At 51.7% G+C, this 12,732-nt stretch overlaps 2 protein-coding genes across 4 annotated transcripts in view; one reads left to right on the top strand and one right to left on the bottom strand.

The window, feature by feature from the left end:
* The window catches only part of MARK4 (microtubule affinity regulating kinase 4), a 54,243-nt gene extending 51,861 nt beyond the window's left edge, over positions 1-2,382 (top strand). Inside the window, exon 17 of one of the 3 annotated variants that reach the window (XM_023182415.2) lies at positions 1,068-2,382. In XM_023182415.2, coding sequence (XP_023038183.1) covers positions 1,068-1,404 — 337 coding nt within the window. In that variant the 3' untranslated portion in view covers positions 1,405-2,382. The remainder of the gene's footprint in view (positions 1-1,067) is intronic. The other 2 variants (XM_026457338.1, XM_026457339.2) reach the window with 2 other exon arrangements.
* A 2,696-nt stretch (positions 2,383-5,078) lies between these two features.
* The window catches only part of CKM (creatine kinase, M-type), a 14,990-nt gene continuing 7,336 nt past the window's right edge, over positions 5,079-12,732 (bottom strand). Inside the window, exons 4-7 of the mRNA XM_023182416.1 lie at positions 9,842-10,013; positions 7,100-7,223; positions 6,151-6,340; positions 5,079-5,613 (exon numbers count right to left, since the gene is read on the bottom strand). Coding sequence (XP_023038184.1) covers positions 5,435-5,613; positions 6,151-6,340; positions 7,100-7,223; positions 9,842-10,013 — 665 coding nt within the window. The 3' untranslated portion in view covers positions 5,079-5,434. The remainder of the gene's footprint in view (positions 5,614-6,150; positions 6,341-7,099; positions 7,224-9,841; positions 10,014-12,732) is intronic.

Genomic DNA, 12,732 nt, shown 5'->3' with positions numbered 1-12,732 from the left:
ACTTTGGGAGGCCGAGGCAGGCGGATCACAAGGTCAGGAAATCAAGACCATCTGGCTAACACAGTGAAACCCTGTCTCTACTAAAAATACAAACAAAAACAAAACAAAACGGTTGTGGTGGCGGGCGCCTGTAGTCCCAGCTACTCGAGAGCCTGAGGCAGGAGAATCGCTTGAACCAGGGAGGTGGACCTTGCAGTGAGCTGAGATCGCGCCACTGCACTCCAGCCTGAGCGACAGAGCGAGAGTCTGACTCAAAAAAAAAAAAAAAAAAAAAAAAGGCCGGGCACTGGGTTCACGCCTGTAATCCCAGCACTTTGGGAAGCCAAGGCGGGTGGATCACCTGAGGCCGAGAGTTCGAGACCAGCCTAACCAACATGGAGAAACCCCATCTCTACTAAAAATACAAAAATTAGCCAGGGCCGGGCGTGGTGGTGCATGCCTGTGATCCCAACTACTCAGAAGGCTGAGGCAGGAGAATCGCTTGAACCCAGGAGGTGGAGGTTGTGGTGAGCCGAGATCGTGCAATTGCACTCCAGCCTGGGTAACAAGAGCAAAACTCCCTCTCAAAAAAAAAAAAAAAAAAAAAAAACAGAAAGAAATTTCTCATTCAAACCATGTGGCCAAGCCAGGCTGGTAGGGCCACCCTGATCTGTGCAATCATTCACGTCCCCAGGTTCTTCCATTCCCATTCCCTGGAGCCCTCATGTCATCTTCACAGTTGAGGCTGGCCTGTGCCACTGCTAAGTCCAGCTCATGGGAGATGTGGGACAGGAGAGCCTGGAGCATGCAGGTTCTCTGAAGGAACTGATGTGGATGGCACACCTCACTTCTCATGTCCCAGAATTTAGAGACAGGGTCACACCTGGCTGCAAGGGATGCTGGAAAGTGTGGTCTCTAGCTGGGGGTCACCTCTGTTCCAGTTGAAACTGTCACTGGCATAGCAGGGGAAGAAGTTTTTTGAGGGGATAGCTAGGAATCTGTCCCAAATTGGGAAGAAGTATCCCTTCAGCCCTCCACCACATTCCTCTTCGCTCCCATCTCTGACCCCTGATATCTTCTCGCCTCAGTTGCCATCTACCTTGGGATCAAACGGAAACCGCCCCCCGGCTGCTCCGATTCCCCTGGAGTGTGAAGCTGACCAGCTCGCGCCCTCCCGAGGCCCTGATGGCAGCTCTGCGCCAGGCCACAGCAGCCGCCCGCTGCCGCTGCCGCCAGCCACAGCCGTTCCTGCTGGCCTGCCTGCATGGGGGTGCGGGCGGGCCCGAGCCCCTGTCCCACTTCGAAGTGGAGGTCTGCCAGCTGCCCCGGCCAGGCTTGCGGGGAGTTCTCTTCCGCCGTGTGGCGGGCACCGCCCTGGCCTTCCGCACCCTCGTCACCCGCATCTCCAACGACCTCGAGCTCTGAGCCACCACGGCCCCAGGGCCCTTCCTCTTCCTCTCCCTTGTCCCCTTCACTTCTAAAGGAGGGGAAGGGGCCAGGGAGGGAAATTCTCCCTTTATCATCACCTCAGTTTCCCTGAATTAGATTTGGGGGCAAAGATTGTCCCCTCTGCTGTTCTCTGGGGCCGCTCAGCACAGAAGGATGAGGGGGCTCAGCGGGGGGAGCTGGCACCTTCCTGGAGCCTCCAGCCAGTCCTGTCCTCCCTCGCCCTACCAAGAGGGCACCTGAGGAGACTTTGGGGACACGGCAGGGGCAGGGAGGGAAACTGAGGAAATCTTCCATTCCTCCCAACAGCTCAAAATTAGGCCTTGGGCAAGGGCAGGGAGAGCTGCTGAGCCTAAAGACTGGAGAATCTGGGGGACTGGGAGTGGGGGTCAGAGAGGCAGATTCCTTCCCCTCCCCTCCCCTCACGCTCAAACCCCCACTTCCTGCCCCAGGCTGGCGCGGGGCACTTTGTACAAATCCTTGTAAATACCCCACACCCTCCCCTCTGCAAAGGTCTCTTGAGGAGCTGCCGCTGTCACCTACGGTTTTTAAGTTATTACACCCCGACCCTCCTCCTGTCAGCCCCCTCACCTGCAGCCTGTTGCCCAATAAATTTAGGAGAGTCCCCCCCCAACCCCAGTGCTGACCCTAGGGTTTTCCTTCCCTGCCCTCACCTGCAAATGAGTTGAAGAAGAGGCCTGGGAATCCAGGCAATGGTTTTTCCTTTCGGATCCTCGGTTTTCTCATCTGCAGAATGGGAGCAGTGGGGGTGGGAAGGTAAGAATGGCCGTGGAAGAAGACAGGATGGAACTCGGCCTCATCCCCGAGGCCCCAGTTCCTATATCGGGCCCCCCATTCATCCACTCACACTCCCAGCCACCATGTTACACTGGACTCTAAGCCACTTCTTACTCCAGTAGTAAATTTATTCAATAAACAATCATTGACCCGTGCCTACTCCATGCCAGGTCCAGTGCTGGACACACAGACATGAAGCCCTGTCTGTGGGAGACATGGATTCTGACACAGACACTGGACAGGGGAGTCCAGAAGAGAAAGTGGGCAGGGTGGGGTCACTGGGGAAGATGCTCTAGAGGAATTAATGCTGGAGTGGAGTGTTGAAGGATGAGTAGGAGTTGGCTAGGCATTGAGTTTGCCCTGGGCAAAAGCCCAGAAGTGGGAGTATGTGGTATATCTTCAGAGAACTGGGTAATTTCAGTGTGGCTACTGTGTTGGGCATGGATGGAGAATTAACAAGAGAAATGCTGTATTAGGACTAATAATCCATCTACACTGCTTAAGCAAAAAGGTATTTGTTGGCTTAGGTTACTTAATATTACAGGGGCACCTGACTTCAGGTAGGTTTGATCTAGGCATCAGACCATTGCATCTGTTTTTCAGTGTAAGTTGAATTCTAGTAGTTTTTATCAAATAAGTGCACTTTTCCTGATGGCACAGATGACTTCAGCAGTTAGAAATTTCTATCCCTCCAGCTTTCTGCAGCAGAAAGATCCTCATTGTCAGTTTCCCAGCAAAAGTCCCAGGGCAGACTGTCATTGGCCCAAATGGGCCATGTGATTTTCTCTAAACCAATCACTGTGACTCTGCAGTGTCCAGACTCATACTTAGAACTGCACTTAGTAGGGGTTCCTCAAAGGAAGGTCAAGTGTCATGAGCAGGAGAAAAGGCATGGGAGCTGGACAGATTATAGTGGTTGAAAGCTGTGCAGTACAGAAGGGCAGAGCTTATTCACACAGTGCCTTTGGGGCAAAATGAATAAGCTGGACTTTCTCCCCATGGTACTGGGGAGCCATAGAAGTTCAGGGAAGAGGCTTGGTCAATTACTGAGAGCATCGTCTGTGCTGGGGACACAGTGGTAATCAAGGCAGCCCCAACACTGCCCTCATAGAGCTCACAGTCCAATGGAGGAGGCAGATGTGTCCTCAGGCAGCAACTGGGCAGGGCTGGTGTAGGGGAGTCCAGAAGTGATGCCTGCCTTAGCCATGGAGGGCTTCCTGGAGGAGAAGGAGCCAGCGAGACATGGATAGGAGTGCATTTTAGGCAGAGCGATTGGCACATACAAGGGCCAGGGAGCAGGAGAGAGGACACATTCTTCAACAAATGGCATGTGACTTGGTAAGTGTAGAATTGCTGTGAGGTATGGGGCTAGGGGCATCAGTAGGGCTTTGAAGGTTATGGACGGGCCTGGGCTTTCTTCCAAGGGCATTGGGGGAACCATGGCAAGGTTGTGGGCAGTGTAGAGATGGGCGGGTTTGTGCTATGTGCAGGGTGGAAGGGAGGGAAGTTAACAGGTCAGAAGAGCACGAAAGAGGTCTGGGCCCGACAGATGGGGAAAGCAGGGATAGATTTAAGAGAGTCCTATGAGGCAAAGTGGGCGGGACATGGTTACTGACAGGTGTCTGGACTGTGGATTTGGCTGGCTCAGATGGTCCCCACTGGCATGTATGGTCTGTGTAGCCTCTGGGTGTGGAGCTGGGATCTTCAACTGGGGACAATACAGTAAAGAACATCCCAGCATCTCACAGGTTCTGCGTACCTTGATGTTTGGGATCTCTTCTAACCTTCCCTTTAGTAATCTCCCTGGGAACTTTTGGGGACATCCCTAGGCCTCAATTTCCCCTCTGTAAAACAGAGGGCAGATTGAACTACAAGGGCCCTTAATCTTTGTGACTCTTCAGGTTTGAAAAAGCATCTTAGGTTCCTGAGGGCTCTGTCAGGTCTTCCATTTACTCCCGCCTCAGTTTTTTTTTCCCCCTAAAACCTTTGTCTTTTTGGGCCCACCCACTGTGTCCTTAGAGACAATGGCCTGTTTGGCTGGGTGGAGGTGATTGACATGTCCAACGCCCAGTGCTTGTTCAGATACTGATTGACTCCTATTAACTCTTCTTCTCCCTCCACCAATTGCTCTACCGTGCCTCTTTCCTGTTCCTTCCTGGGACTGAGTTCTCCAAAATGCTTATTATCCCTAAAGACTTCATGGAGATGCTCAGACTCAAAGTTCCAGATTGGAGGGGGAAACAGCAAAGACATTGAGGTGGGAATTGGAGGGTGTAAGGTGTGAAAGAATCAGAGGAGTAATGGGGAAAGAACTGTAAAGGTGAGTCTCCAGCAAATGGTATGCATTTCAGTGTGACCTTGAATTGCAAATAACAGAAAGGCTTTCTAGGAGAAATGGGGAGCCATGGCAGATTCTTGAGCAAAGTAAGGGCCTGGCAGCAGCTACAGAGGGATGAAGTCAGACGGGACAGAAGGAAGCCAGTGAGAAGCAGAATAGAGGTAGATGTGATGAGCTGCATGGGAAGCCTCAAACTGGAGACCCCTGGGCTAAATTCAAGTTTCAGACATGTCGTTTGGCTGCATTCCTCCCCAGTTTGAGATCTGAGCATGACTAATTCAAAGCCAAAGTTGGAAAGGGCCCATGCTTTGGGTGAGTGACACTGGGCTCAGTGTCTCTCCGGGTTTCAGATTCCCCACAGGGCCTTCTAATCTTTGGACTAGATTCTGTGACCTAACTTTGCCTCATTTTAGACCCGGGATAAGACATGTTTAGTACATGCCGAGACAGGACAAACCGCTCCGAGGCCACACAGCGGCCAATTGCACCTCCTCCCTCAGTAACTATCGCACAAAGCTAAAGCCACCGTTGCTTTTATTTATTGCTTTGCGTGGAGACAAAGCACAAGATCCGGGTGTGCTGGGAGCTCTCCATTAACTAGAGCTCCTGGTGGGGGCGGAGCTCTAGGAAAAGAAGAGGACCCTGCCAGGGAGATATTTCATTTGGCCAGAATCCAGAGGATGGAGCCCATTGGTTGGAACTCTGGTTGAAACTGGAACTCTGAGAAGGGTGGAGAGAGCCCCCAGGAGACAACCATCACAGGGTCGGACTCCGGGACAGGGGGCGGGGCAAGGAGTGAGGGGGCGCATCTCTGGTGGGCCAGGCCCTCCCATTGGCTGGGTTCCAGCAGTCGGTGGCAGGTGGGCAGGGCGCCTACTTCTGTGCGGGGATCATGTCGTCGATGGACTGGCCTTTCTCCAGCTTCTTCTCCATCTCCACCATGAGCTTCACACCATCCACCACCAGCTGCACCTGTTCTACTTCGGACGAGCCCAGCCGATCAGCATTGGACACGTCAAATACTGAGCCCACGGCAGCTGTGTCCACGCCACCTGTGGGAGCAAGGCACAGGGAAGTGAAGAGGCAGCGAAGGTGCAGAGGGGCTTGGACGTGGTCCCCGAGCCAAATGCAACAGCGGCATGTAGTGAGTGCCTACTGTGTAACAGGTTACCTGCACACAGATAATGCCTGTTTATTCATGGACTCACGAGTCTCTGGCTTTAGATGGGGTACCACGCCACTCAATTATCAAACATGAAAATATCGTATAGTGGGTAAGAGAGTGGGTTCTGGAGCCAGGCGGCCTGCGGTGGTATCCTGACCACTCCTTGCTTTATAAATGGGGAAACTGAGGCCCCGAGGGAGGTCCAAGGGCATGTGCAATGCATATTATATAATCATGAAAATCCCACACTGACTCCTGTGACTTAGGGGTATTGACACCCATTTTACAGAGGAAGAAATGCAAGCTCACAGAGGGTCAGCCCGTCCCGGATCCCCAGAACTCGCAGGGATGTCGCACCTCTCCTTCCATTCCCCGCAAAGGGCCCTCCCCACCCGTCGTGGTGCAAAGGATGTGGGAGCCGTACCTGTACCCCTCTTCTGCAGGCGCAGGCGGGTGAGGATCTCCTCGAACTTGGGGTGCTTGCTCAGGTGCGCCAACTTCACATGCACGCCTCCACGCAGCCCAGTGCCCAGGTTGGATGGGCAGGTGAGCACGTAGCCCAGGTGCTGGTTCCACATGAAGGGGTGGCCCGCTTTCTTAAAGATCTCCTCGATCTGAGGTTGGGGAACAGGACCAGGGGTCAGCGCAGGCAGGCACCCCCAAATGCACCCGCAACATGGACAGGGTCCGGAGGTACAGGGCGTGGGAACGTGGTGGAGGTGGGATTCTGAGGGGAGCCGGGAGGTAGGAGATTCTGAGGGTACTGGCTAGACAATGGTGACCAAGGCAGGATTTTGAGGGGTGGGGACTAAGAATGCTTTGAAGGCGGGTTTTTTTTTCTTCAGAGTCTCGCTGTGTCACCCAGGCTGGAGTGCAATGGCGTGATCTCATCTCACTGAAACCTCTTCCTCCCAGGTTCAAGTGATTCTCCTGCCTTAGCCTCCCGAGTGGCTGGGACTACAGGCCCGTGCCACCACGATTGGCTAATTTTTTTTTTTTTTTTTTTTTGTATTTTTAATATAGAGACGGGGGTTTCACCATGTTGCTAAGCTGATCTTGAACTCCTGACCCTCCTCGGCCTCCCAAAGTGCTGAGATTACAGGCGTGAGCCACCGCTCCCGGCCTGAAGACGGATCCTTAAGGGCGGGGCTTGGGCATAGGGTGGAGCTGGGTCCAGGGGCGGGGTCCTGAAAGGCGGATGGGGCTGGTTTTGAGGGGCGGGGTTTGGCATGGGGTGGAGCCAGGTCCGGGGGAGCAGGGCCCTGGAAAATGGGCGGGGCAGGGCTTAGCATAGGGGCAGGGGCGGGGCCTCGGAAAGCAGGTGGGGCGTTCAAGGTGGAGTCAGAAGTCAGCAGCTAAGGGCAGACACCCACCTTCTGCAGCCCCACGCAGAAGCGGCGGAAAACCTCCTTCATGTTGCCCCCCTTCTCCATGGAGATGACCCGGAGGTGATCCTCCTCGTTCACCCACACCAGGAAGCTCTTGTTGTCATTGTGCCTAGGGTAAGGTGCCACAGCAAGAGGCCAAGGTCTCAGCCCCGCGGGAGCCCCATTCCCAGCCCTCCCCCAAACATCTGCCCACCGTCAGGGGGAAGAGGGCCTAAGAGGTGGGAGGTGGGTGGCATCTGCCTCCTCAAAACGCAGAAGCTTAAACCTGTAGACTCTAACGTCACAGGATCTGCAAAACCTTGAATCCTGGGATCAAGGACTTTTAGGGACTTAAGTCTTTGAACAGCATTATTATAGATCCTTGGGATCTCAGGATGTTTGACAAACAAAAGCTTGGGATCAGAATTGATAACATCTTGGAAATCCTACATCTGGTCTCAGGACCAGAAAATCTTCCCATCACAGTGTGTTAGCTCCCAATTCTAGCATCTCAGAAGCAGGATCTTAGAACATAAAATATTAAGGTCGGGCGCGGTGGCTCAAGCCTGTAATCCCAGCACTTTGGGAGGCCGAGGCGGGTGGATCACGAGGTCAGGAGATCGAGACCATCCTGGCTAACACGGTGAAACCCCGTCTCTACTAAAAAACACAAAAAAATTAGCCGGGCATGGTGGCGGGCACCTGTTGTCCCAGCTACTCAGGAGGCTGAGGCAGGAGAATAGCGTAAACTCGGGAGGCGGAGCTTGCAGTGAGTCGAGATCACGCTACTGCACTTCAGCCTGGGTGACAGAGCAAGACTCCGTCTCCAAACAAACAAACAAAAAAAGCCATAAAATATTAAGATCTGGAAATGGCCGGGTGTGGTGGCTCACGCCTGTAATCCCAGCACTTTGGGAGGCCGAGGCCGGAGGATTGCTTGAACCCAGGAGCTCAAGACCACCCTGGGCAACATGGCAAGACCCACATATCTACAAAATTTTAAAAGTTAGCAGGCATGGTGGGACACATGCCTGTAGTCCAAGCCACTGGGGAGGCTGAGGTGGGCGGATCATTTAAGGTGAAGAGTTTGAGACCAGCCTGAGCAACATGGCAGAACCCTGTCTCTACCAAAAATACGAAAACTAGCTGGGCACAGTGGCACATGCCTGTAGTCTTAACTACTCAGGAGGCGGAGGGTGTGAGAATCATTTGAACCCGGGAGACAGAGGTCTCAGTGAGCCGAGATCGTCCCACTGCACTCCAGCCTGGGCCTCAGAGTGAGAGTCCCTCTCAAAATAATAAATAAATAAATCCGGAAATGCTTCAAATTATGGGATCACAGAATTTGAAATGAGTGGAATCTTAAAACCTGAAAATATTTAAAATCTTGAAATCTTAGAATCATCCCACCTGTATATCTTAGCACCCAGGCTCCCCACATCAATTGAAACCTAGGTTCTCTAAATCTTTTTAGATCTTTGACTATCTGAATCAGGAATTCAAAGAGTCAAAACAAGTCTAGCAATAATAGTTTATAATAAAGATAAGATGAATAACCAAGATATACTGAACACTTAGTGTATACCAGGCACTGCTTTTTTTTTTCAAGACAGAGTCTCGCTCTGTCGCCCAGCCTGGAGTGCAGTGATGCAATCTCGGCTCACTGCAAGCTCCGCCTCCCGGGTTCACGCCATTCTCCTGCCTCAGCCTCATGAGTAGCTGGGACTACAGGCGCCTGCCACCAAGCTCGGCTAATTTTTTGTATTTGTAGTAGAGACGGAGTTTCACCGTGTTAGCCAGGATGGTCTGGATCTCCTGACCTCGAGATCCGCCTGCCTTGGCCTCCCAAAGTGCTGGGATTCCAGGTGTGAGCCACCGCGCCCGGCCCAGGCACTGCTTTTAATACTTTACACAAATTAACTCACTTAATCCTCACAAGAACACCAGAAGCTACAAATTACTGTGATCCCTATCCTATAGACAGGAAACTGGGGTAGAGAAAAATAAAATAAGTTACCCAAGTTCACAAAGCTAGTAAAGCCAGTAAATGGTAGAGCTGGAATTTGAACTTAGGGAGTATGGTTCAAGTCTAAGTTCTTATTTTTGAGACAGGGTAGCTGGAGTACAGTACTTCCATCACGATTCACGGTAACCTCAATCTTCTGGGCCCAAGCGATCCTCAGCCTCTGGAGTAGCTGGGACCACAGGTATACGCCATCACACCTGGCTTTTTTTTTTTTTTTGGAAACAGAATCTCACTCTGTCACCCAGGCTGGAGTGCAGTGGCGCCATCTCCCTTCACTGCAACCTCCGCCTCCTGGGTTCAAGCGGTTCTCCTGCATCATCTTCCCAAGTAGCTGGGACTACAGGCGCCTGCCACTGTGCCCAGCTAAATTTTTGTATTTTTTTAGTAGAGATGGGGTTTCACCGTGTTGGCCAGGCTGGTCTGAAATTCCTGACCTCAAGTGATCTGCCCGCCTTGGCCTCCCAAAGTGCAGGGATTACAGGTGTGAGCCACCACGCCCGGCCAAGTCTGTTTTTAACTACCACTTCTCCGGTCCAGATTTCCCAAAATCTGACACACAGACCACAGGATAGGCAGGGGTGGAGGGCAAGATCATTTTCTGTGGCATGTAGAAGATCATAATTATGTTTATGGCCTTGGCTTTGGTGGAGGAGTGAGGAGGGCCATTGTGGGACTGGAGGAGGCTGGGGGAAGAGAAGCCAGGGGGCGGGGAGGGGCCTCACCAGATGCCACGGGCGTCAGGCCAGTCGCGGGCCATGCCTGAGGCCAGCAGCAGTGGGGACACGGGCTTGTCAAACAGGAAGTGGTCATCGATGAGCTGCTGCTGTTCCTTCTCCGTCATGCTCTTCAGAGGGTAGTACTTCCCTTTGAACTCGCCCGTCAGGCTGTTAAGAGCTATAGGGACACACGAGGGAGTGGTCGGCAGCCTGTCCCACTTCAACCAGGGTGTGGAGGCCCAGGGTTCCCCCTGCTGCTGCTCCTAATGGGCCTGGGCCTTGGCCCCCTGGATGTCTTAAAGGCATCTGAACCCTGTGTCTAAACCCACACTTGTGACGGTTCCCCAAAATCCGTTCCTGCCATCTGTCCAGGCCCCCAGGAATGGCCACACGACGTGTTCAATCTAGAAAACAGAGCCACCCCTTCCCCCGAGGGACCCTCACATCCAGTCCACCTGCAGGCTGCAGTGTGCTGGTGCCTGCTCCTAATGGCTGGCCAGACAGATGGCTAAAGTCTCAGGACTTTGAGAGGCCATTAGTAAAAATTATTATAAAGCAGAATGGGGCCGGGCGCGGTGGCTCAAGCCTGTAATCCCAGCACTTTGGGAGGCCGAGACGGGCGGATCACAAGGTCAGGAGTTCGAGACCATCCTGGCTAACACGGTGAAACCCTGTCTCTACTGAAAAATACAAAAAGCTAGCCGGGTGAGGTGGCAGGCGCCTGTAGTCCCAGTTACTCGGGAGGCTGAGGCAGGAGAATGGCGTAAACCCGGGAGGCGGAGCTTGCAGTGAGCTGAGATCCAGCCACTGCACTCCAGCCCGGGCGACAGAGCAAGACTCCGTCTCAAAAAAAAAAAAACAGAATGGTAGTCAGGTGCACTGGCACAAGCCTGTAGTCCCAGATACTGGGGAGGCTGAGGCAGGAGGATCACTTAAGCCAGGAGTTTGAGTCCAGCCTGGGTAACGTAGCAAGAGCCCCCGTCTTTTTTTTTTTTTTTTGAGATAGAGTTTTGCTCTTGTTGCCCAGGCTGGAGTGCAATGGTGCGATCTCGGCTCACTGCAACCTCCACCTCCCAGGTTCAAGCGATTCTCCTGCCTCAGCCTCCCGAGTAGCTGGGATTACAGGCATGTGCCACCACGCCTGGCTAATGTTGTATTTTTAGTAGAGACAGGGTTTCTCCACTTGGGCGCCCCAAGACCCCCATCTTTAAAAAATAAATTGTAGGCCGGGCGCAGTGGCTCCTGCCTATAATCCTAGCACTCTGGGAGGCCAAGGCAGGCGGATCACTTGAGGTCAGGATTTCGAGACAAGCCTGGCCAACATGGTGAAACCCCGTCTCCACTAAAAATACAAAAATTAACCGGCCATGGTGGCACGCACCTATAATCCCAGCTACTCAGGAGGCTAAGATATGAGAATCATTTGAACCCAAGAGGTGGAGGTTGCAGTGAGCTGAGATTTCGCCACTGCACTCCAGCCTGGGTGACAGAGTGAGACTCTGTCTTAAAAAAAAAAAAATTGTGTGTTTATTTGTATATTCATATAAAAATATGTGTATAATGAATTTATATTTGTGCATATGTACAATAAATATATAATATATATATTATACATATTAATGTAATATACAGACATGCCTCATTTTATTGCATTTTGCAGATATTGTGTTTTTTACAAATTGGAGGTTTGTGGCAACCCTTTGTCCAGCAGGTCTGTTGGAGCCATTTTTCCTACAGCATGTGCCGCTTCGTGTCTCTGTGTCACATGTGGGTAATTCTCACAGTACTGCAGACTTTTTCATTATTATTAGATCTGTCATGGTCATCTGTGATCAATGATCTCTGATGTTACTGTTTTAATTTTGGGGGGTGCCACCAACCTTGCCCATATAAAAGGGTGAACTTAATGGATAAATGTTGTGTGTGCTCTGACTGCACCACTGACCGGCCGTTCCCTTGTCTCTCCCCGTCTCTTTGAGCCTACATATTCCCTACGACACACGATTTTGAAATCAGGCCAATTCAATTAATAACCCTATAATGGCCTCGAGGTGTTCAAGTGGAAGGAAGAGTCAACATTTTTCACTTTAAATCAAAAGCTTCATAGGCCAGGTGCAGTGGCTCACGCTTATAATCCTAGTGATTTGGGAGGCTGAGGCAGGCAGATCACCTGAAATCAGGAGTTTGAGACCAGCCTGGCCAAGATGGCGAAACCCCGACTCTACTAAAAATACAAAAATTAGCTAGGCATGGTAGTGCACACTGGTGGTCTCAGCTACTCGGGTGGCTGAGACACGAGAATTGCTTGAACCAGGAGGCGGAGGTGACAGTAAGCCAAGATTGCACCACTGCACTCTAGCCTAGGTGACAGTGTGGCTCCATCTCAAAAAAGAGATTCTTTTCAAACTGTTACTGCTGGCCAGGCACTGTGGTTCACACCTGTAATGCCAGCACTTTGGGAGACCAACATGGGAGGATCACCTAAGTCCAGGAGTTGGAGATTATGGTAAGTCACGATCACACCACTGCATTCTAGCCTGGGCAACAGAACAAGACCCTGGCTTGAAAAGAGACAGAGAGGGAAGGAAGAAAGGAAGGAATGAAGGAAGGGAGGGAGGGAAGGAGGGAGGGAGGAAGGAAGGAAGGAAATTTCACGAGCCATCTCAACCTTGAATGGCAACCGCCCTGATCAGTCAGCAGCCCATCAACATCAAGACAAGGCCCTATACAAGAAAAAGATTCCAACTTGCTGAGTCCTCAAATGATCACAGCGTTTTTAGCAGGATTTTAAAATTAAGGTATGTACTTTTTTTTTTTTTAGACATAATGCTATTATGTGCACTTAACAGACTACAGTATAGGGAAAACATAACTCTTTTTCTTTTTTTTTTTTTTTT

Source organism: Piliocolobus tephrosceles, chromosome 21 (assembly GCF_002776525.5).
Source record: "Piliocolobus tephrosceles isolate RC106 chromosome 21, ASM277652v3, whole genome shotgun sequence".
NCBI lineage: Eukaryota > Metazoa > Chordata > Mammalia > Primates > Cercopithecidae > Piliocolobus > Piliocolobus tephrosceles.
This window is presented reverse-complemented; position numbering and strand designations above follow the sequence as displayed.